General features: G+C 39.1%; 1 protein-coding gene across 1 annotated transcript; it reads right to left on the bottom strand.

The window, feature by feature from the left end:
- Positions 1 to 20,178: 20,178 nt before the first annotated feature.
- LOC133385769 (snaclec coagulation factor IX-binding protein subunit A-like) lies at positions 20,179 to 25,625 on the bottom strand. Its single transcript, XM_061629349.1, has 5 exons — positions 25,547 to 25,625; positions 24,085 to 24,311; positions 22,275 to 22,412; positions 20,980 to 21,121; positions 20,179 to 20,261 (listed from the first exon to the last, which is right to left on the bottom strand). Exons 1-5 carry the CDS (start codon positions 25,605 to 25,607, stop codon positions 20,179 to 20,181), a joined length of 651 nt encoding a protein of 216 aa, XP_061485333.1. The 5' UTR covers positions 25,608 to 25,625.
- Positions 25,626 to 25,902: the final 277 nt, after the last annotated feature.

The raw sequence follows: 25,902 nt of genomic DNA, 5'->3' as shown, positions 1-25,902 counted from the left end.
CATTCGGCTTAAATTACTGCAATAAAAGGGATTTGTTTACGAATCAGCAACTGAGAAACCTGGGTGAGTCATACTTTTTCTCTTTTAAATATAATTAAGGAAGAAAGAAAATGTAAACAACTTATATACTTTTTTTACGACAAAAAGCTGGCCTGAATTTGGAGTTTTAAAGTTTAAAAACGGATGAGAGGTAATTATTATATTTTGGACTATTTTTCTCTTTGGACTATTTCTCTTTGGACGAATCTGCTGCTCGTATATGTTACTAATTGTTTGGTGTTGGGAACCAGAATTGTTTTGCATTCTTGGATGTAGATAAGAACTGTGCTGTGCTGGCTGGACTTCAATAACAGGCCTGGAATATTAACTCTTTTGTTGGTGGAGGAAAAAAAAAAGAAATAGACTGCCTCTAGGTTTTGAAACAGTGATTAATATCAGAAATTAAAGGCTTCTCTTGAAAATGACAACTAGAAAAGCAACTAAGGCCCAGGAGCGAAGAGGTTCTACTGATCCACAGGAAGGGGCTATACCCCCAGATATGTTTCAAAAAATAATGGAAGGGATTAATGATATAAAACAGGAAATGAAAACTGAACTGACAGATATAAAAGACTATATTAAAACACAAGTGGATGAGATCAAAGGGACAATTGGGCAAATAAAGGAGGATGCAAAAAACACTAAAGAAAAGGTACAAATCTTGGAGAATAGAACAGATATATTAAATCTGGAATTAGAAAAAAACCTGGATTATATGGCTGTGACTGAAATGAGAAATAAAGAACATTGTTTGAGATTCCGTGCAATTCCTGAGGAAACAGGTGAAGACATCAGAGATAAAATTGTTAATGCTCTAGTAAAATTTCTGGATTTGAATGAAGATCGGATGGAATTTGAAATAGACAAAGTGTATAGAATTAATTCCAGATATGCAACAATGAATAAAATTCCAAGAGATGTGCTTGTTCATTTTATAAAGAAGACGACCAGAGATATGGTATTACAGCAACACTTTAAAAATACCTTTAAAATTGATGGTAAGGAAATACTGGTGATGAAAGAAATTCCTATTAGACTTTTACGTAAGAGAAAAGAATATGCTTTCCTTACAGAGAAACTTAAGCAACGCAAAATTCAATTTAGATGGGATGTTCCAGAAGGAGTGATCTTTACATTCAGACAACAGAAATATAGATTGAATACTGTTCAAAAAGCAAGGGACTTCTTGAGAAAAGCTTCAAAAGACATGGATGAAGATAAACTCAAAGATATGGATATAATTCCTGGGAAACAAAGTCAACAAAGATATGCAGAGGAAGGGAAGGAAGATGATGGATTAAAAGGAGCATCAGGCACATTTTAAAATACACGCTTAAAGATGGATTACAAATATCTAACTTGGAATATAAATGGAGCCAATACGGCGCAGAAGAGAAAGAAAGTGTTTCATTATTTGAAAAAATTAAAATTGGATATAATTTGTTTACAAGAAACTCATATTAAGAAGAAAGATTCCAAATATTTGATTTGTAAAAATTTGGGTGAAGAATTTATTTCGGCTGGACCAAAAAAAAAAATGGAGTTGTTCTCTACATTAACCCACAATTGCTTCCTAAATTGGTATTACTGGATGATAGTGGTAGATTTGTGGGGGTTGAAATTACTCTACAGGGTACAAACATTTTGATAGTGGGTATCTATGCCCCCAATGAAGATAAAACAAGGTTTTACACAGGACTTATGGAAAAATTGTCAGAGTTTTCATATGACCATTGGTGTGTTATGGGTGATTGGAATGGGGTAATCTCACCAAAAATTGATAGGCTTTCTGAAAAAAATATCAAAGAGACACAGGGTAAATTACCGAAGATTTGCTTTGAACTGATGGAAAATTTAGAATTGGTGGATACCTGGAGATATATAAATGATAATGCAAAGGAATTTACTTATTTCTCAGAAAGACACAAAACATTCTCGAGGATTGATATGATTTGGATGTCTAAAATTTTAGCGAAGGATACTTTTAAAATGGATATATTACCAAAAACTTTTTCGGATCATAACCCTGTGATATTAACTTTAAAAAAGAAAAATCTTGGATTTAGATGGAGACTAAATGAATCTTTATTACAGAATGACAAAGTAGTACAAGAATGTAAGAAGAAATTAAAAGAGTTTTTTGAACATAATTTACATAAAGGAACAAGTGAAAATATCGTTTGGGATACAAGTAAGGCATTTATGAGGGGATATTTTATTAAATGTAACTCTGAATTAAAAAAAAAGAAACAACAGAAAATGCAATTAATTTTGGAAGAAATAAAACAAAAAGAGGAAGAATTGAAAAAGAATCCAACTAAAGTTTCTATTGTAAATCAAATTAAAATGTTACAGAAGCAAGTATCAATGCTGACAGTTAGAGAAATTGAAAGAAAACTAAATTTTGCTAAACAAAGGACTTTTGAATTTGCAAATAAACCTGGGAAATGGTTAGCATATAAATTAAGAAAAGAACATCAAAAAAATATTATTTTAAAGATACAAGAAGGAGATGAGACGTTGACAGATAATGTAAAAATTAAAAAGATTTTTCATCAATATTATTCAACATTGTACAAATGTCAGGAAATTCCATCTGAAAAAATAGAAGAGTATATATCTAAACAGAATTTGCCTAAAATTACAGACTTTCAGAGACAAGCTATTAATGGCCCTATTACGTCAAGAGAGATATCTGAAGCTATAAACAAAATTAAATTAGGAAAGGCACCAGGACCAGATGGGTTATCTGCAATGTATTATAAATGTTTGGAGGAAGAACTCTTACTACCTTTACAGTCTACAATGAATCTTATTCTGCAAGAGGGAAAGATACCGGATAGTTGGAAAAATGCTAATATAACATTAATACCTAAAGAGGAGCAAGATTTAACTAAAACAAAAAATTATCGACCAATATCTCTATTGAATAATGACTATAAAATTTTTACAATGATCTTGGCAGAAAGATTGAAAATAATATTGCAACAATTTATTCAGGAAGATCAATCAGGGTTTTTACCTAAAAGACAATTACGTGACAACGTCAGGAATGTCTTGAATGTTTTGGAATATTTAGAACAACGAAATGATAAACAAGCAGCTTTGATTTTTTTAGATGCTGAAAAAGCATTTGATAATTTGAATTGGAAATTTATGTTTCAGGTTTTGGAGCAAATGGATTTTGGAGACAATTTTATAAAATGGATTAGATCGATTTATACATCTCAGAAGGCTCAGATAATTGTTAACGGAGATTTAACGGATTCATGTGAAATACAAAAGGGTACAAGACAGGGATGTCCTTTATCTCCCCTTTTATTTATTCTGGTCTTAGAAGTGCTGCTTAGAGATATAAGGCAAGATAAAAGAATTTCGGGATTAAAGATAAAAAAAGAAGAATATAAATTGAGAGCATTTGCTGATGATTTGATAATTGTACTAGAAAATCCTTTGGAAGGAATTAATGTATTGATGGACAAATTAAAAGAATTTGGACCGTTAGCAGGATTTAAGATTAACAATCAAAAAACAAAGATGTTGGTGAAAAATTTAACTTTAAGGGAACAGAAAGTGTTAATGGACAAGACAGATTTTACAATAGAGAAAAAGTTGAAATATTTAGGTATCATTATGACAAATAAAAATTCAAAGTTGTTTCATAATAATTATGAAAAATTATGGACAGAGATTAAGAAAGACTTGCTAAGATGGGATAAACTACAACTGTCATTAATGGGTAGAATATCTGTGATAAAAATGAATGTATTACCGAGAATGATGTTTTTGTTTCAAACAATACCTGTAATATCCTCTGATTTACCTTTTAAACAATGGCAAAAAGATATCTCTAAATTTGTATGGCAAGGAAAAAAACCAAGAGTTAAATTTAAACTACTACAAGATGCCAAAGAAAGAGGAGGACTGGGATTACCAAATCTGAGACTTTATTTTGCTGCCTGCTGTCTAGTCTGGATAAAGGAATGGATCTTATTGAGGAATAAAAGACTATTGGATTTGGAGGGTCATAATTTGAAGTGGGGATGGCATGGATATCTATGGTATGACAAAGTAAAAGTAAATGTAGACTTTAACAATCATTTTATAAGACGTCCTCTGTTGAAAATATGGAATAGATATAAACCAAGGTTTTATTCGAAAATACCATTATGTGTCTCAAGCCAAGAAGCGTTTTATAGAAGAGAAATGACTGGAAAAGAGAAATGGTTAACTTATCAAGAACTATTAGAAAATGTACATGGAGAATATATAATGAAAGAGAGAGAACAACTGACAAAGGAAGGATATAGTTTTCAATGGTTCGCCTATTTACAATTGTTAGAAAGATATAAAATGGACAAGAAAATGTATGGGTTTGAAATAAGTAAATCTGATTTTGAAATAGGATTGTGTACAAATGATGAAAATATAATTGCGAAAATGTATAAACTCTTATTGAAAATGGATATGGAGGAAGAACAAGTAAAAGAGTGTATGGTAAAGTGGGCAAAAAATTTTGGTTATAACATACAAATGGATCAATGGGAAAATATGTGGAAAAAAGGTTTGAAATTTACACTATGTTATAATCTTAAAGAAAATTTTTATAAAATGATGTACCGTTGGTACATGACTCCAGAAAAGTTGTCAAAAATGTATAGTAATGTTTCTAATGTTTGTTGGAAATGTAAACAACAAGAAGGATCATTTTATCATATGTGGTGGTTGTGTAAAAAGGCAAAATCATTTTGGGCACAGATAGGTAGGAAGATGCAAAAAATTCTAAAGATAAATATTCAGTCAAAACCAGAATTTTTTTTATTGGGTTTTATGGATAAACAAATAGAAAAGAAATATGGAAGAATAATATTGTATATGATTACGGCAGCAAGATTATTATATGCACAAAAGTGGAAAATGGAATCAACACCAACAATGGAAGAATGGCTATTGAAATTAATGGACTTAGTAGAAATGGATAAATTGACATGTTTACTTAGAGAAAAATCGACAGATACATTTCTTAAGGAATGGAAGCCTCTCTTAGACTTTTTGTTGAAAGATCAAAATAAAATGATGATACTGGGATTTGACGATTAATTAAGACAGCTTATGGAGAAAAGGGATTCTGTATGTATACATTAAGGGACAGGTTTGATGTATATTATATACTTATAGCTGATCTGCGACAAATCGGAAGTCAACTATTTTATTTTTATTTTTTGTTGTTGTATTGTTATGTCTTTTTGACTTTGTTTTGTTTGTTTTTGGAAAAATTTGAATAAAAATTATTAAAAAAAAAAATGAAAGTGGAGGTTCCATTTAACTATCTTGGTTTAATATCCATTGAAGGACACCTTTCTTTCTCACGGTTTGGAGGCAGTCTGAATATGCTGCCTATGAATATGCTGATGTTGAAGCGATAAGCAACCGAAAAGGGTTATTGGCTCCAGACCCTGCTTATGGGCTTCCTGATGCATCTGGCTGCCTTTGTGGGAAGCAGAATACCGGACTAGATGGACCTTTGGCTTGATCCAGTCTGGGTTGTTTGTTTTTGGTTTGTTGAGTCTAATCTTTTTAACTAACCTGTGAACACACTTTAATAATTAATAAAACCTTAAATTTTTTAAATTAACCATCTCTTTTCCACATACTTACAACTGTCATTTCACACAGACGTCAAAGGCACACCTTAACATGCAAAGACTAACCCTGATCAGACTATACTTAGCCAAACTCTTAACTTTGTTCACACAGAACACTATAAATCACTTCTTATCCCCCAACCTTCAACCCCCCCCAATTTATTAGATTGATTTGTGGAAGGCTGAGGGGTGGGAGAGATACCCCATATATTTAGGATAAATAAGGCTGTGCGTTATTAATTACAAGTGTACATAGATCGTTTTCTCTGACCTGGCCAACTGCTGCCTGGGCAACTGCAGATATTCCATGGACTAGAAAATGAGATAGAAAGTGCAGTAAAGGGAAGGGGAAAATAGTAACTTTTTAAGACTCAGGGATTCCTATCTCCTGGTGTTGAAATAACTGGCTCATCAATCACAGCTGATTTTACTCATGGGCTAAAAATACTGAAAGGTGGGAGCCAAGCTAGCGCATCTGCTTGCACATTTTGCTTCTTAACTTTCTTTACTGGAGGCCAATTGAATTACTTTTTTTTTAATGAAAGCTCAGAGCGTGGGCACCCTTGCAGGCATGGGTCCTTGTGCAATTGCTTTTTTTAAAATGCTTTTCTAAATTGCAATTTCCTTAAGAAAAAGAGAGTATTGCTCTAATTATGCCATTATTATCCAGCCATGCTAATGGTACATTCAGGAGGTGGGAATAGCTTTTGGGAACAGCAACTATTTGGCTACCCCTAGAGTCCTAGAATATGTGTGCAAGACAGGCATTCATAGCACAGTCAGAAAACAAAGAACTGAATAGATGTTTTTAGTGTTTGTGTTTGCAGCTCTAGGTTCCTTCAGGGAGGAAGGGCAGGATATAAATTCAATAAATAAAATAATAAAATTAATCTGTGACTGAGGGTGGTAAGAAGGATTATCACAAAAGATAGCTACATATCTAGTAAGTACCTTGGAATCCCAGGTCATTGGGGACACTGTATTTGACACCCTACATTAACTCCAGACCTCAAGACAGATTAAGTAGTCATGCTTTGCTGAAGTAGAAGGTTTGTGCCTCCATATAGCATGTGTATTAAAATTAAACCAAACTTGTCTTTTGTGATGCCATATGTAAGAACTAATAATTGAGTATTTGCACATGAGCCAGTGGTTCTGGAATATGGAACATATACACTTGTTTAAGGAATTAAGATGCTCCTGAAGGTCTTGTGAACACTGAGTTCGGTTGAATGAAAGTGCCTTTCAGTGCCTTTTAGATAAACATACATATGCAGTTCTGTTGGGGGTGGGGGGAATTACAGTTCAAGAGCCACCTTACTGTGCTGCAGAAAAAATCCTCGGCATCAAAATAAGTGAGCTACCAATTAATTTTAAACTTTCTGCCCTCAAGCAGGGTATGTTACCTCTTCTAAAATAATTTATTTTTGGCTGCATTCATTTGCCATTTCTGTAATGAAGAATGAACAGAACTGCTGAATCACATCACACTGAAGATGGCCTTTATCAAGGACATTTTATTTGGCAGGAGCACAATTTTCAAACCATTCACCAGAAATAAAAACGTTAATCATGTCTTTGTGGAAGAGGATGTCATTGCTCATTTGGCTAGTCAGCCTTTACTTCAAAAGCTTCCAGGGCTCCAGCTGAAAGCAAAGCTTGATAAAATCATAGTACTATGTGTGTGTTCTAAACTTTGAAAGTTATATCTCTCTGAACAGATTTTAAAAAATGATACATTTTATATCATGATATTTAAAATGTCAATACTTCAAATTTATATTTCCAATTTGAGGCATTCAAATTTTGGCTCTGTGTTTGGATTTGATGAGAAAATTGTTGGTGAGAATTTGAGGGGGAAAGCAGTGAGAAAACTTACTTGGTGTGTGCTGTCAAGCTTCTAGGGCGTGGCAATAATTTCCTGGTTAGGTGTGGTGTCATGGTAAGGAGGTATGGTTGCATCAGTGTAGTATTGAGCTTTTGTGGATGTTGCTTTATCTTCTATAATCTACAATAAAAGAGCAGAAAGAGAACCTAATATAATCTTTCTTAGCCACGTCTCTGGGATCTTGAATGTAGCCATTGATAGAAGAAAAAGCTATCAGTGGCTACTAGCCATGATGGCTATGCTCTGCCTCCAGAGGCAGAATGCTTCCAAATACCAGTTGCTGGAAAGAACAGGAGTGGAGAGTGCTCTTGTGCTCAAGTCCTGCTTGCGGGTTACCCACAGGCATCTGGTTGGCCACTGTGAGAACAGGATCCTGGACTAGATGGGTCTCTGGCCTGATCCAGCAGGCTGGTCTTATGATCTTATGAGTGCATACTTCACAGATGACCCTTAAACATGCTTGCAAGAGGGAAATCTTGTATGTGGGTCAACTGCACGTCACCCTGGGCATATGCCTAAGGAGAGCTCGGGATCCAGGAACACTCACAACAAGATCACAAATTAAATGGTATTTGTTACAGCAAGGTGGGGAGCGGACAGCAGTGGCGTCACTAGGGTTGGTGTCACCCAGTGCGGTAACTCATGGTGTCACCCCCATGGACCTCCTCCCGTATCAGACCATACAGAATCCTTAGTAATGTTTTTCGTACTAATGGTACTTGTAAATCGTAATTCCCATATATCACTGAATGTAATGGCAATAGTAGTGACATAAACAACTAGCAAAATTAAAATTACACCTTTAAATTACAATATCATACGCACAGCCCAAATTCTTGCTCTTATTACTAATGGGAGTTAATTATCTTGCATATGCCCATAGTAGATTTTCAGATACTTTCTGAGCTAGAGGGAGCCCCAGCTGACAAACCGTCAAGGCGAGTTAAGCAGCAGAGCGAGTTCGGCAGCAGGGCGAGGCAGCCAGGGCCCCCCACTCTGCCCGTCTGTTCCCTGACCTCAACTAAACCGCAGTCTCCAACCCATTGACGTAATAAACCTTAAACAAAACTATGCAGGTAAGAAGCCAGCAGGGGTGTGGGGGCTTTCCAGTGTTTTGCACCGCCTGCAGCATGTACGACTATCTGCCTGTTGGACAGAAGTCGTGGGTGTGCTCTCGGTGCAATGAGCTCCTGGCTCTCCGGGAATGACTTCATTTCCTTGAGGCCAAGGTGGCGGACCTGGAAAAGCTGAGAGAGGCAGAGAGGTGTGTGGAGGAGGCCTTCAGGGACGTTATAGCTGTATCCCACTCCAACGATGATAGCTCTCCTGCTATCATGGAGAACGATGGTCTCAAGGAAGGAGAGCATCCAGCTGAGGAAGAGGGAAACGATCCCTTAGAAGGGACCCATTCCTTGGGGGATGAGCAGCTATCCTCTCGTGCCGAGGATATATCTCCAGGGGCTGGAGGGATCCTTGTAGTGGGTGATTCGATCATTAGGAACATAGACAGTGGGGTGTGTGATGGGCGTGTAGACCGTAAGGTGTTTTGCCTGCCTGGTGCGAAGGTTGCGGATATCGCCCGTCATTTAGATAGTTTGGTAGACAGTGCTGGGAAGGAGTCAGTGGTCGTGGTGCACGTTGGCACCAACGACATGGGGAAATGCAGCCGTGAGGTCCTGGAAGCAAAATTTAGGTTGCTAGGTAGGATGCTGAAAGCCAGGACCTCCAAGGTGGCTTTCTCTGAAATGCTACCAGTTCCACGCGCAGGACCAGCCAGACAGGCCCAGCTTCGCAGTCTCAATGCGTGGATGAGACGATGGTGTCGGGTGGAAAGGTTTGGATTTGTTAGGCACTGGGGAACATTTTGGGACAAGCCGGGCCTGTACAAAAGGGACGGGCTCCACTTGAACCAGAATGGAACCAGACTGCTGGCACTTAAAATTAAAAAGGTAGCAGAGCAGCTTTTAAACTGACTGAGGGGGGAAACCCGACAGGAGCTGAGAAAGGTCCGGTTCGGAATAAACCTCCCCCCTGGGATAAAAACCAAAGAAATGATGAAATTTTAAAAGGGGTAGGCCTAGAAGTAGGCATTGTGAGAGCAGGGGCACAGGATATAAATTCAGAAGAGCAAAATTACCACAGGCCTAACCACAAGTGCCAAAGACACTTGAAGAGAGACACTGCTTACAAGTGCCTGTACGCTAATGCTAGGAGCCTGCGAACCAAGATGGGAGAACTGGAGTGCTTGGTCTTAGAGAAGAGCATTGATATAGTGAGCATAACGGAGACCTGGTGGAATGGAGAAAACCAGTGGGATACGGTTATCCCTGGATATAAACTATATCGGAAGGACAGGGAAGGACGTATTGGTGGCGGAGTCGCTCTATACGTGAAAGAAGGCATTGAATCCAGCAAGCTCGAAACCCCAAAAGAGGCAGACTCCTCCACAGAATCGTTGTGGGTGGTGATACCGTGCCCCAGGAGGGACTTAATACTGGGAACGATCTATCGTCCCCCTGATCAAAATGCTCAGGGAGACCTTGAGATGAGATATGAAATTGAGGAAGCATCCAAACTAGGAAATGTGGTAGTAATGGGTGACTTCAACTACCCAGACATAGACTGGCTGCATATGTGTTCCAGTCATGACAAAGAAGCAAAGTTTCTAGATATTCTAAATGACTATTCCCTAGATCAGTTGGTCATGGAACCGACCAGAGGGATGGCAACCCTGGACTTAATCCTCAGTGGGGACCGGGACCTGGTGCGAGATGTAAGTGTTGTTGAACCGATTGGGAGCAGTGACCACAGTGCTATTAAATTAAACATACATGTAACTGGCCAATTGCCAAGAAAATCCAACACGGTCACATTTGACTTCAAAAGAGGAAACTTCACAAAAATGAGGGGATTGGTAAAAAGAAAGCTGAAAAACAAAGTCCAGAGGGTCACATCACTCGAAAATGCTTGGAAGTTGTTTAAAAACACTATATTAGAAGCTCAACTGGAGTGCATACCGCAGATCAGAAAAGGTACCGCCAGGGCCAAGAAGATGCCAGCATGGTTAACAAACAAAGTCAAGGAAGCTCTTAGAGGCAAAAAGTCTTCCTTCAGAAAATGGAAGTCTTGTCCGAATGAAGAAAATAAAAAAGAACACAAACTCTGGCAAAAGAAATGCAAGAAGACAATAAAGGATGCTAAAAAAGAATTTGAGGAGCACATTCCTAAGAACATAAAAACCAACAACAAAAAATTCTATAAATACATTCAAAGCAGGAGACCATCTAGGGAGACAATTGGACCCTTGGATGAGAAGGGAGTCAAAGGTGAAATTGCTGATCTGCTAACTAAAATATGTAACTTGTCCCTCGGGTCCTCCTCCGTGCCTGAGGACTGGAAAGTGGCAAATGTAACGCCAATCTTCAAAAAGGGATCCAGAGGGGATCCCGGAAATTACAGGCCAGTTAGCTTAACTTCTGTCCCTGGAAAACTGGTAGAAAGTATTATTAAAGCTAGATTAACTAAGCACATAGAAGAACAAGCCTTGCTGAAGCAGAGCCAGCATGGCTTCTGCAAGGGAAAGTCCTGTCTCAGTAACCTATTAGAATTCTTTGAGAGTGTCAACAAGCATATAGATAGAGGTGATCCAGTGGACATAGTGTACTTAGACTTTCAAAAAGCGTTTGACAAGGTACCTCACCAAAGGCTTCTGAGGAAGCTTAGCAGTCATGGAATAAGAGGAGAGGTCCTCTTGTGGATAAGGAATTGGTTAAGAAGCAGAAAGCAGAGAGTAGGAATAAACGGACAGTTCTCCCAATGGAGGGCTGTAGAAAGTGGAGTCCCTCAAGGATCGGTATTGGGACCTGTACTTTTCAACTTGTTCATTAATGACCTAGAATTAGGAGTGAGCAGTGAAGTGGCCAAGTTTGCTGACGACACTAAATTGTTCAGGGTTGTTAAAACAAAAAGGGATTGTGATGAGCTCCAAAAAGACCTCTCCAAACTGAGTGAATGGGCGGAAAAATGGCAAATGCAATTCAATATAAACAAGTGTAAAATTATGCATATTGGAGAAAAAATCTTAATTTCACATATACACTCATGGGGTCTGAACTGGCGGTGACCGACCAGGAGAGAGACCTCAGGGTTGTAGTGGACAGCATGATGAAAATGTCGACCCAGTGTGCGGCAGCTGTGAAAAAGGCAAATTCCATGCTAGGGATAATTAGGAAAGGTATTGAAAATAAAACAGCCAATATCATAATGCCGTTGTATAAATCTATGGTGCGGCCGCATTTGGAATACTGTGTACAGTTCTGGTCGCCTCATCTCAAAAAGGATATTCTAGAGTTGGAAAAGGTTCAGAAGAGGGCAACCAGAATGATCAAGGGGATGGAGCGACTCCCTTACGAGGAAAGGTTGCAGCATTTGGGGCTTTTTAGTTTAGAGAAAAGGCGGGTCAGAGGAGACATGATAGAAGTGTATAAAATTATGCATGGCATTGAGAAAGTGGATAGAGAAAAGTTCTTCTCCCTCTCTCATAATACTAGAACTCGTGGACATTCAAAGAAGCTGAATGTTGGAAGATTCAGGACAGACAAAAGGAAGTACTTCTTTACTCAGCGCATAGTTCAACTATGGAATTTGCTCCCACAAGATGCAGTAATGGCCACCAGCTTGGACGGCTTTAAAAGAAGATTAGACAAATTCATGGAGGACAGGGCTATCAATGGCTACAAGCCATGATGGCTGTGCTGTGCCACCCTAGTCAGAGGCAGCATGCTTCTGAAAATCAGTTGCTGGAAGCCTCAGGAGGGGAGAGTGTTCTTGCACTCGGGTCCTGCTTGCGGGCTTCCCCCAGGCACCTGGTTGGCCACTGTGAGAACAGGATGCTGGACTAGATGGGCCATTGGCCTGATCCAGCAGGCTCTTCTTATGTTCTTATGTTCTTTCAGACCCTCAGCAATTTTCAAGTGGTCTGTGTAGAAGAAAGGTTTGGGAACCCCTGGAATAAGACACCTGCTTATGTCCCTACGCTGCTCTCTCCCCTCATTTAGGTGCCTGGGATGCATGCGTGTGGACACACCTCCTTACAGTTATGGAAAGTGATTCTTAATAAGTCTCCAGACACAAAGTTACATAGGTATTTATCAGTTGTTTAGTAGAAAATTCAGAGCTGCAGGGTCCCTTCATGATAGTTACAGCCACGTACACCCTTTTTTGCTCCTGGATTAAGAATGAGATCTTTGTTAATGCATTCTCTCACAACAACAAACATCTCTAGGAGCCAATCAGCATGTAAGTGGAGAGTGTTTGCTACTGAGAAGAGTCTTCTCAGTGGCTGACTCACCTCCTTTCACTCTGATTGGCTCCAATCTGCAGAAAAGGCAAGGAAGCCTATTAGAAGACTCTTCTCAGTGACTAACACACTCCCTTTTCATGCTGACTGTAGGATGCTTGGAGACATAGGAACCCTGCTCCCAAAAAAGCAGAGGGACTAAGATCCCCTGGGCGACTACCCTCCTGGTGCTTATGGACATGACCGTAATATATTTTGTGACGTGCAAGTTCGACATTATTTATTAAGTGTGTTTAGGATTACACTGATGGCATTCCCAAACATGTACTTTCACACAGACTTTGGTTTTCCATAACACAATGTTTGTCCAAGCCTCCACACTTGGGGGGGGCACTACTTGCACACCCCTTCCATAAGCACATCAAAGTTGGATACACACCTGAACCAAGACCCAGACAAAAGGGCACTCAAAACAAAAAGGTAATTACAGTGGCTGAGTAGATCTTGTACAGTGGTTATACTGACTGGGCAGCCACTGTCCTTCACATTTTACAAAATACTTTTTCCTATACAAAGATTAAATTTCTGTGTATGAAAAAGTAATATATGAAGTGGTCTCAATAGTGAGAAAAGTAAACAAGTGAATGGTGATCCAGATGTTTTTCATTCTCACGTTATGAAGCGAGCTGCCAGATGATGTATCATCTTTCCTACGCATGCAGAGTAGACTGAAAAAACAGCACCCAAGCCACCATTCAATACGTGCACATGTTCTTTCCAACATGAATCTACAGGTCTCAAAAAGTAATGTGTGACAAAGTCCTCAAACACCTTATAACATGCCTCAAACATGGTCTCTTGTTCTACCAGCATGCCTTCACACCATCACTTTGCCAAAACATAAGGATAGGTAAATTGCTTTTAGGGAGGTTCACAATTATGATTTCCTATTTATTTAATCTAAAAATATTTAAAATACATAAAAACAGCCAGGGGAAGATATTGGAGAAATATCAAATAAATACAAATAAAAAAGGGGAGGGAGGTGAAGAGACCTTAAATGTGCTACTCACCATCTCTCAGCCTATCCTCCCCTCAGGATGAAAACAATGGAGAACCATGACCACCCCCAGGAAGAAGGGCACACTTAAAATGTAGAGGGGAAAAAATCATCTACTCCAAGGGAAGCTCGGAGGGTGGCAACAAGGAAGAGGGCCTTCTCAGTGGTGGCCCCCAAATTATGGAATGATGTTACTGATGAGGTGTGCCTGGCACCAACACTGTTATCTTTTTGGCACCAGGTCAAGACTTTCCTATTCTCCCAGGCAATTGTTTTTATATTGTTTTAAAATTTAAAATTGTGTTTTAAATTGTTTTTAAAATATGTGTTTTAAATTGTATATTTGTTTTTATTTTTTTGATTGCTGTAAACCGCCCAGAGAGCTTCGGCTATGGGGCAGTATACAAGTGCAATAAATAAATAAATGAATAAATCTACAACCATAGTGTGAAATCAAATACTTATTAGGACACAGTATGAAGAAATATTTATATAAACATGACTATCAAATATGTTTATGAATTACACAATCTTTAAATATATTTATAGTGTAATCTGATGTTTGTTTACTCAGAAGCAAGTCCCAATGTATTCAATGGGGCTTACTCAAACTGGGAAGTGTGCAGAGAACTACAGCCTCAAGTGATAAGGAACTTGTTCTTTCAACTTGTTCTTTTAAGTTGAGACCTTATCCAAGTCTGAGTCTGTGTTGGAATTGCTTTTTAATATGTTTTTAAGCCTTTTCTTTTTTAAAAAAAGATGTTTTTTAAAGCTTTTAAAAATATTTTCAAAGATGTGTTAATATATTTTAAAGTCTGTTTTTTATGATGTTTTAAAGTGCTTTTAGTGCTTTTGTTTGCCGCCCTGGGCTCCTACTGGGAGGAAGGGTGGGATATAAATCAAATAATAATTAAACTTCATTCACCCAACCCAAAATTCAGAATCATGCCTCGTTAGGCTGTTTTCCAACTGTTTATTCTTGCTTTATGGTTATTAGATTTTGTATTTTGGGCGTTGTTTGGTTCTTTTATTGTTTGTTTGTTTTTGTTTCTTGATTTATTGTATTTATTGTATTTATACACTGTGCTTGTTTTAGCATACGTGGGACAGATGCACACCATTCATTTAAAGCACATTAAACACACATTTGAAGCCATGAATCCCACCACAGAATCATGGGAACTGTAGTTGGTTAAGGGAGGTGGGAACAATAACTGAGAGGGAGACTACACTCCCCAGGATTCTTTAGGGGAAGTCATGTGCTTTAAATGCAAGTTGGATGTGCCTTAAATGTATTGTGTGGATCTACTTAATAAACTTTGCCTGCATGTAAATCATTTTAATTATTTTTTAAACATGGAAATGAGCTATAACGTTTACTGGGTGATCATGGGCTACTTACCATCTCTCAGCCTAATCTGTCTCAGGATGAAAACAACAGAGGGGAACCATGACAACCCCAAGAAAGAAGGGCACACTTAAAATGTAGAGGAGGTAATAATGTACAAGCATAGTGTGAAATCAAATACTTATCAGGACATAGTATGAAGAAATATTAATATGCATGACTGTCAAATATGTTCATTATTTACACAACCTATAAAGGTATTTGTAGTGCAATCATTTTATTTTTATTTTATTTATTTTATTCAATTTCTATACCGCCCCATAGCCGAAGCTCTCTGGGCGGTTCACAACAGTAAATATGATTGTTTACTCAGAAGCAAGTCCCAATGTATTCAATGGGGCTTACTCAAACAGGGAAGCATGTACAGTATTGCAGCCTCAAGTGATAAGGAACACTCACCCAACCCAAAATTCAGAATCATGCTACTTTAAGCTGTTTTGCAACTGTTTATACTTTTTATGGTTATTGGGTTTTAAAGGGATTTATTTCTTGTTGTGAGCTCCCAGGGTCCCGGAGTCCCAGACTCCGTACACACACACACACACACACTGGAGATGTAAAATACATAGATCTCATATAATAGTTTATTGTCAAAATGAGCTGGTTATTGCAGAACATTTTTTTAAAAACAATTAAATCAGTATTAGTTTCCTACATAATAAAAGCTGCTATAGCTATGTAAACCCTGCCTAATTGCTTTAAAAATAGAGAAAGATTTGCAACACAAACACAATCCTTTGCTATGTTCACTCAAAAGTCCTATTAATTTGCAGCACAATCCTAACCATGTCTACTCAAAAGTAAGTCAATGGGGTTTACTTCAGATATGTGGGATTAGCATTGCAGCCTTACTACCAGAAAACAAGTATTGGATTAAAGCTTCATATTGGGAAGGTTTTCAAAACACTGCCATCTTCAACAGCCCAGGAAAATTTAAACTTGTTTGACTCGTGAACACAAGAGAAAAAAATACTTTTGGTACTGCTGAAAGCTATATACTTACTCAGTTTATGAGATTTTCAGATAAACAGGAAAAAACAATAGTTTTCTACCTTTGCAGTGGAGTCTAGGTACTATCTGGAGGCCCAGAAATCCCTTGTCAGTCACAACCCTGACTTCACTTATTGGCTACAAACTTGAAAGGGAGGGGTTAGAGTAGCCAGCTAAGATCATTTCACAGATGTTGCGGGTGGTGGGTGGCTGACATTTTGGTGTATATCTCAAGAACCAGACCACCTAGAATCCACCTAGATTTTTTTTAAAAATGATAGCGGACAGTCCGGAGATTAGGAGATTAAGGTGACTCATCCAGAGACCTGGGGAGGACCCCCAAAAGTATCCAGCCAAAAACCAGAGATCTGGTAACCCTAATCTAGAAGGTAGGGTGCGCTTTACTGCCTAGTACTTGTTTGTTTCCTTTTAGGAGCTGGGTGGTTTCCTGTATACTAATCCATTAAAACTTTCTTTCAGGTTTCAGGCTGAGATAACTATCATGCCTCAGGCAGGGTGTTTGTATGCGGGTTCCTGGTTTCCTAAAAGCTATTGTTTTATTTGCAATGGGGCTTGATTGTATTTTAGGTGGATCCTGTCTTTGTCAAGAGGAAATCCCAATTCTGGGTGGGGTGGGTGATCAAATGTACTTTCTGAGAAATTTGACCAAGCTCAACTTTTTGTTTTGTAAATTCCTGTACTGTTGCCAGTAGACAGCAAGGCAGCTTGCCCCTGGAATTTGTCAATATGTACAGAGGGATTTCCCAGCATGCCTCACTGGTTTCACTAATATCCCAGTCCAATATATGGGAATAAAGAATAGGTTGCTGGGAACAAAGAATAGGCTTCCAAGTTATATCTTTTACAATAGTCCTAGGGTACCCAGTGTGAGACACTGTGGGCAGGCCCTCCCTTAGCATAAGAGTTCAAACCCCCTGTGTGGGAGGCAGGGGATGTTGCCCCAGGTGAGAGATGGGGTGGAATGCCTGTGAATGGAGTTAAGCTGGAGGTTAATTGTTGTGATGTGCCCATTTAATGTGTACTGGCTACAATAGGTCTGTGTGGCTGGGTTTTTGTTTGGCTAAGTACCTCTGATCATCCTCAAGTGAGGGATTGTAGGCGGAATATGCCTGGGGGGGGAAGACATTTTGAAGGGTCCACAGTAGGATGGCCACAGTGATCCAGGGAAAAGGCAGATATGGCTAGAGGAGGGAACCACAGAGGGGGAATTACAGGTGCTTGTAGCCTGTGCCTATCCTTGATACCACTGGCTGCTGTATGACTGTGCCCAACAGTCTGGTGGTGTTACTGTTAAATGCCTGGTCAGTTTGCCATAAGACCCTGCTATTTATTATTTATTTATTTATTAAATTTGTTAGACACCCATCTGGCAGGGGTTATCCTGCCACTCTGGGCGACGTACAATAAAATACAAATACATTCCATAAAAACATAAGCAGAAAAATTAAAACCACCCCTAGAACTGCAATCTAACAACCTAAACCCCCTCCCCAACCTGGTTGAAGAGCTAATCCATGAACTAATTGTGGATGAGCAGGCAGACCTGGTGTGTATTACTGAAACCTGGGCGGGCCAAACCTAACCTAGCTCAGCCTACTCGAGTGTTCAGTACAGTACTGAGCCAGATTGAAGGGACAGGGAGGGGACGTTGCTGCAGTCCACTGGATTTCATTCTCCATCACTAGAAAATCCTCCTCCTTGGAGCGGGACTGGAGGGCCTGTGTCTGCTGCTGGGCCCAGGAGACAGGCTAGGGATGCTGTTGGTGTACTGTCCACTCTGTTGCCCAACAGCCTCCCTACCAGGCTGACTGAGATAGTCTCCAGCATGGTGCTGGAGGAGCCTAGGACGGTGCCCTGGGTGACATCAGAATCCACCTTGAGGACACCTCAAGTCCAACTCGAGATTTCATGCCCTCATAGGACCATGGGATTATATCAGATAGTCATCAGCCCAACATGCAGAGTGGGGCATATCCCCAATTTGGTTTTTGCTCCAAGTGGGGTGGTCTGAAAGTAGGCAGGGTAGATGTTATCCCATTGTCATGGTCATGAGAAGTGAGAGGGTAAAAGGTAGGGTAAGCTGAACAAGAGTGTTGGATGGATTTTCTTAACATAATCTTGGAAGTCACAAGTGCGACTGGATTCAAAGAATCTGAGGGGAGCAAACTGTCCTCCCAGAAATTGGATTTCTGTCTCTCCTATGAAGCAAAAACTGATAAATCTGTGTATGGTCTGCCATATGGCAGACGAAGTCCAATGAAGCGGAACTCTACAAAACTGTGTTTGCTCACTGAATCCTACCTCCAAGCACTGGTCCAACAACTGCACAACCTCACCTGACTCAAATGTCAAATGAAATATAGAGGTGGATGTCATCAGCATACTGCTGGCACTCAGCTCTAATGGTATACAATGTCTTCCAGATCACCACTATCCATATGCTTATTGACATTCTTAAAGAACTCTAAAAGGTTAGCTAGATAGACCTTATATTTGAGAAGCCATGCCAATTTTTCTTCACCAAGGCGTGTTCTTCTATATACTTTTATCTTTAATAATGATTTCTATCCGTTTTTCTCAAACAGATGCTATTTCCCAAATTCCTCCTGGATCCTTTTTTTAAAAAATGGTGTTACATTGAACATTTTTCAATCCTCCACTATGGAGTCTGATCTTAGGAACATCCAACGTATTTTTGTTAGAAGACCAGCAATTTCATGTTTGACTTTTCTAAGGACTGAGGTGAATGCCATCCATATTCAGGTTTTGTTCATTTTTAACTTGTCAATAAGGTCTATAAGAGTGCCAGTAAGGGTGTGTGTTCTATAAACATGTAAGTATCTGCCATTGATAGCCACCAAATCCTGATAATCTCTGAGTGTTACTGTTTTGTCTAAGTCCTTTCAAAGTTTTGCCATTTATTGACTATAAGCACAATTCATTGTGATTTTCCTCACTGCAAGATCCATCAAAATGATTAGAAGTTGTGCAAAGAGATTGATGTGTTCTTGCTTTTTCCTATTTCTTTCCATTGGATGCTATTCAAAAGACTATCCTGGTGGGTTGTGCCTTGCATAAGTACACATACCTATTACGTTTAACAAATGAGTCTAAAGTGATTCACAAGTTATAATTAAGGGGGGGAAGGAAAGTTGTCTGTTTACACAGGACACAGAGATGTAAAATGCATAGCAATTTAACATACATAACCATAATAACAAATTTGCATTCAGCAATGTTGTTGACAAATTTCTGTATCTTTTGTGTGTATAGTGATATACCCATGATTTTTCCATTTGATTTGTACTTCCTTTCATGGTTGTGCAACTTTTCTTTGAACTGATGATTAAACTACAGCAATTTCTTTTTTCTTTGAATCCAGTGACAACATTCAATTAACTCTTCATGGATTTATCTGACACTCGTAAGGAGAGAGTTTTCTGCATTTAAAATGTATGACTAGGCCATTAAATGGTGAAATAAGTAATGTGTTAATGTGTGATTTGTAATTAATTTTAAATTAAAGGTTTCTCATCAATATTCTTTAGATCCCTGTGGAGCTTAAGTAGCACATAGATCTTGTTAAGCACTCAAATCAAGTCAGACTTTATTTAAGTAGTACAATCTCTATGGTGCTCTAAATAATGGCATGTGTCAATATCTGGACCACATTAACAAATAACACTTTGGCATTTAAAAACCAAACCAAACCTTGATTTTGTCTATCTCTGTGTGTAGAAAAGTAACTGAACACTTGTAGATGATTCACATTCCAGGGGCAGCAAAGATGGTTATATAAAAGTGGTTGCATTTTCTTCCTGGTGTGGATTATGGGGGTGTCAGGTTTGGTTTGTAGCTGCAGATGAAGGGTAGCTTCTTTTGACAATCAGAGCCATCCCAGTTACCCTGGCCTGGAATGAAAGTAAGTAATGAATATCAAACAAACAAACAAACAAACAAAAATCAAATAATTCAATAGAAAAATCTACTACTGAAGTATAGCCCTTCCGCAAGGATCAATCCCAGATGTTCATCCCAAGATGAAACTCCTGAAAAAACCAGCTTCCAGGGAATCCAAAATATTTTTGACAAGACTAATTAAGGTGATCCCCACACCCCAGGATTCTACTCTCTTCTGCACATTCAGTCAAGCTTTACTAGATCTGTATCTGCAATTAGTTGCGATATACATGTGCTTTTCATGATGTTGTGGGAGAGACAACCAGTTGCATTGTTGTTCAACTGAGCATTCCACTCTGATTTACACTAGCTTGATATAATAAAAATAAAGCCTAATTCAGGGGGAAGGCATTGAATCGGCTCTAAACTTCCTTTTTACAGTGATCACTCTATTCTGCAGTGTAACCATAGGATGCAAATTGCATTAGCAATATACTAAAATGAACCTTAGATTGTTCTTTCTAATGGCATTTCAGTGTCACAAAGTAAACAACATACAACAAAATGTAAAAAGTCAATTATCGCTTTACCTAAACCATCAATTGCTTGGAAAGGGACCAGAAAAGTATTTCATACTTAGATATTTGAAAAGTGGAGATGACGTATATTTCTGGTATAAACTAAACAAACACTGGATAAGTGCAGATATATTTGTGGAGTACACTGTACCTCCTATATTTATATTTAACTTCAAGCAGATGCGAATGTTCAGAATACTATTAATTGTTTCTCCAAGAGTATGAAGAAGTGAGCTCAGTGGTCGCTGAATGAAATTTGCCCCAGAGCCATCCACCCATTCAAGAGAAGACCCCTGCAGAAAAATAAAATAGGAATTTAATGAAGATCATCATACCATCTGGCAAACTGTTTAGGTATTTTCATATTCAAATAGAATTGAAACTGAATGAGCAAGAGGAGTTGTTACATAAATGTGCACAAAAGCCTATTGCCTGCAGTCAGGTTTCCATGTAATGTCTGCAAACAGATTGAGATTTTCTAGGATCTGTTACTTAACATTTTTCTCTGGGCACTGCTTATTCTAAGAATCTAAACTGAGCCTTTTAATTAGATGTAGGTTAAACTCTGTTCCATTATTAAATGTGTCAGACAGGCTTTCCCTTCAAATATTAATGATAACAACTATGATTTTTCTTCTGAATGTCCTACTGTTTTAGGTGAAAAAATGGAGTGCAGGTGCATCATCCAAAGACTGATTCACACATTCACCCAACCAAGGCTGCATTATGCATGATGGAGGAGTGGGTACATACCTTCTCTACTGCAAGGATGGGGAAATGGATCTGGCTGGCAGACTAGATCATTATCTCCCCCACTCTCCACAGGCAGAGTCTGACATGTGGGTGGGACTGCCCATTTGTCAGTTATCTGATGTGATCCTTTTTTGTCCATATGGTTTGAAATCAAACTGTGTGGGCAAAGACACAGCCTGTAAAGAACAGATGATCAGCTGATTGTTGTGTCTTGCAGAGTGCTTTACAAAGTGCTTCACAAGACCCAAAAGTCTTGTGATGCACCTTACATAGGACTTTTGGCTGAGCCCATCTTTACCTGCCTCACAGCAGTCATGACTTGACTGAAATGACCTTGTGGGCCAAATGGGGAGGATCTATTGAGTGCACAAGCAAACGTGATGTGGGCACTATCTGCATACAGCTGTATGTGTTTATGTCCAGATTTGCATAATCATTCCCCTCATTTTCAGGGAGAAGGAGTTATAGAACAGGGGCAATGATGGTGCATGGAGGTTAGCCTGCACCTGGGCTGACTGTTATACTCTGTTATACTCTGGGAAGACTTCAAGGTTGTGGAGTTAAGATAACAATTGTATCTGCAAAATAGTTAAGTCACATGTTTAATTTTGGTAATGCAACTATACTATGTTTTTTCTTCCACTGGGAATAGAGTAGAGTTACAATCTTTAGTGTTATACTGGTTGGACTTACCTTTTGGTGTCTTCCTCCTGTCCAAAATTGGGCTGTCCTTTGTCCCTGGTAAGTGGCCAGATTCACAAGGAACTCATTGTGTTCTGCACTTGAAATGCTAGTTAGGTGTCCACCTGTGGCTTGGCTTTGGCAAGACCTCTGGAAAGTTAAGGGATTTGGAAAGGGAAAGGAAACCAAAGAAGATGAGAAAATGACTCAGAAAGGAGTTGTGTGGCAATGGTTGGAGGACACAAAGTAAATGTATAAGACAAGTAGAGGAATAAAAGGTTTCAAGAGAAGAATGGTAAATTAACGAAAAGGAAACACAAAAGAGGAAACAATTTTTTTGAAAAAACAATATTAATGTCAGATGCATGAAAGAAGGAATGACATGAAAGAATGCAGGCAAGCAAAACAGAGCATTAAATAGCCAGCAGGTGGTGGAGGAGAGAGAATGAGAATATTAAATAATTTAGGTTACACACTACCAATTAGGGAACGGGCAGACTTGCCAGTGGCAGAGCTATAATGTATTATATCCCTGCCCACTCAAAATGAGAATTCTGAATATTAGACAGAAAGGAAGACACTGTGGTATCCCTGCTTGTAGAGATGAAAGTGCCTTGCCTTCTTCGGGCAATGAAAAGCTCCACTTCACAATGTAATAGGCACAATGGTGCCTACATGAGCATTCTACAAGACGTTTGGATGGAACTGATGCACGATTGAGTATTGGTCTACCAATCTACCCTGAAACCTCCAAAATGTGTTACAGCTGTTTTCTTTGCTTCACTGATGGCCCAACAGGATGTTGTACATAACACAGGAAATGTGAGGCCGCTAGCTACATTCACATATTCTCTTGATCCCTTATAAATCAATAGGTTCTTAGCAATGTTATAACTCTAGTTTACTTATATGAGCCTGAAGCAAATATTCTACCCGTCCATTCTTTCTTAGAAGATAAGTTTCAGCAGTCTTTCTGGGAATGAATTGGTTCTGAATGTACACAGTCTGTCTGATGAAACAATATTCACCTAGCTAGAAATGTTGCTTCAGGAAATACTACCATGGTAGCATAGGCTTTGTATTGCAAAATTATAATGAAGAACTCAGTAAATGCCTGCCATTTTATTCAGTACAGAATTGCCAAAAGGCAAAATAATATGGAAGCACAGACACACAAACTATATCTTGCAAGGATAATTTAGCAGGCTCAGTGTGCCACTCATACCACCTAATGGCACCACAAAGGCTGCACAATGGGGCAGAGGTCCAGGGGTTCACACCCTTGGGGCAAGGGGATAACAACATGTCATGAGTAGCAGCTGCTGCAAAGTCTTTCCTTTCTCTCTTTGTTATTTTTTACAGAGCAGGCACATTGCTGCAGGGTGAGGCTCCAGTCATACCCACCATCTTCATTTCCCAGGAGTGCTGTACCTCTGGACCCCACATGAGCCAGAAGCACACTGGAAAATGAAGGCGGTGGGTGTCTGGAGCTTCATTCTGCAGCCACACAGCTGGTCTATAAAAAAAAATTTAGAAAGAAAGAAAGATGTGACAATGGCCACCATCACCACCACCTGTGGTGGGAAGGAGTGGGCCCTCTTTTTTTGTTTTTAATAATTTTTTTATATAAAAAGGTTTGAAGAATGAAAGAAACAAGAGACTTGCTTCTTCCTTCCCTGCTACCTGATAAGGGGGTCACAGGTACTTTGTAGAAAAGCAGGCCTTTTTGAGAGACTATTCCACACAAAAGGCTAAGCAAGGAAGGAAAAAAGAGAAGAAAGATGAACACCAAACAAATAGTTCATTTTGAAGATGTCATTACCTCAGCTTCTTCCCATGACATTGGTTTCTGAACAAACATGTAGCATTGGTCCATGTAACTCATCCAGCCGTCATGACAGCCACCTTCACAAAAAGATTCTGGGTCTATCAGAGAGGAGTCAGGTAGTATTGGGGCCTCCGTGTTTGAAGGAGGAGGATTGTTCCCACCAAAAATGTTTCCCAACAAGAACCGGCGATCACGGTACTTGGCCTCTGGAAGCTCATTGCCTGAAAAGAGTACAAAATCAGACACCAAGAGGAAAATGCCTCCAAATATTCAAAACCTCTTTAGAAAATATAAACACTGTTCTGGATGGAGTTGCACTCCTCTAGAAGGGCCAGGTCCATAGGTTTGGAGTGCTCCAGAATCCAACACTGTCAACGGAGGCTCAGGTGGCCTCAGTAGCTATGAGTGCCTTTTTCCAGCTCTTGCTGGTTCACCAGCTACAGACCCTTTTGGACAGAGATGACTTGGCCATGGTACTCCATGCTCTGGTAACTTCCAGACTGGATTATTGCAATTTGCTCTGTGTGGGGCTGCCCTTGAAGATGTCTCAGAAACTTCAACTGGTCCAAAATGCAGCAGTCAGATTACTGGCTGGGGTTCCCTTTAGATTTCATATAACCCCTGTTTTAAAACAGCTACATTAGTTTGCTCCTGGGCCCAATTCAAGGTGCTCGTATTAGTGTTCAGAGCCCTAAACAACCTAGACCCAAATATCCTTCCCTATATACCCTCTCAGGTGTTAAGATCAAGAGAAGGTGCTCTATTGGTGGTTCCACTGCCATTAGAAGCTCGGGGAGTGGTCATCTAGGAGACAGCATTCTCTGTGGCAGCCCATAAGTTGTGGAACTCCCTCCCCACAGAGCTGTGTCTAGCACTTTCACTATACAGTTTTCATTGTACTCTGAAGATGCACCTCTTTACCCTGGCCATTGACAGTTGAAATGTATATTTTTAGGTGGGTGATGGTAATTTGTCTTAAACTGTTTTTAATGTTTGTATTTTAAATTCATGTGACCTACCATGGAACCTTAGGGTGAAGAATTGGAATAACAAAAACAATAATATTGGTAGGCCCTTCCTCTAAGAAGAACACATTCAAAATGGCTCAGTCAGGTTTTATCTCTTGTGAAGCTGATACTTTCACAACAGGTTTTATAGTCTTCCTTATTACAGTAAGCTTTTTTGTTGGTTTTTGCTCTCTAATGTATCAGCAGTGTAAAAGCAGTTGTAAAGCATGGAACAGCAGTGATGGGAGAGGGAAAAGAGAAATGTCAATTGTGTGCTTCCCAACACATGATTGTCTAAAAGGGGGCCCATTAGACCAATAAGTCCAGAGTCTAAAAATACCTAGTTGCACCACTGCCTATGAAGGGTAGTTGTGGGAATATAGCAAAAAGCCAAGGTGATGTGTCAGGAGACGAGTTTTTCACAAGATCATGAAGCACTTTAATCTCACCTTCAGATGCAGGGAGAACCAGTGCTCCCAGGTACACCATCAAAAATATACATGACTTCATTGCCAGGGGTAGCAGACTTTTCACCTACAGTCAAGAAAAGACCACTTGCATGAGCATCTCTCTTCATATCTGAAAATCAAATTCTGATTTTCTTTCAATTTAACAAATATTTGAAACTGAACCCAAGCCATTTGATGGTTTCAAATTAATTTAATTAGTTAATTAGACATCTACAACTCTTACATAATATGAATTTCCCAAACTGCAGATGATGAACTAAAGTTTCCGATGAAGTGACAGTCTCACCTAAACGTTGATGATAAAACAAATGAAAATGGATTTGATGCTGCCAACC

The sequence above is a fragment of the Rhineura floridana genome, chromosome 5, assembly GCF_030035675.1.
Source record: "Rhineura floridana isolate rRhiFlo1 chromosome 5, rRhiFlo1.hap2, whole genome shotgun sequence".
Lineage (NCBI taxonomy): Eukaryota > Metazoa > Chordata > Lepidosauria > Squamata > Rhineuridae > Rhineura > Rhineura floridana.
Note: the sequence above shows the minus strand (reverse complement) of the source record. Positions and strands in the feature narration are given on the sequence as shown.

Excerpts from the sequence above, each read along its gene's own strand:
- LOC133385769 (XM_061629349.1), bottom strand. The coding sequence starts at position 25,607 with ATGAAGTCATGTATATTTTTGATGGTGTACCTGGGAGCACTGGTTCTC. Across the intron at positions 22,413-24,084 it reads TGTCATGGGAAGAAGCTGAG|AGGTCTTGCCAAAGCCAAGC; the intron begins GTAATGACATCT and ends TTAACTTTCCAG. Across the intron at positions 21,122-22,274 it reads CAGGAGGAAGACACCAAAAG|GGGTCTTCTCTTGAATGGGT; the intron begins GTAAGTCCAACC and ends ATTTTTCTGCAG.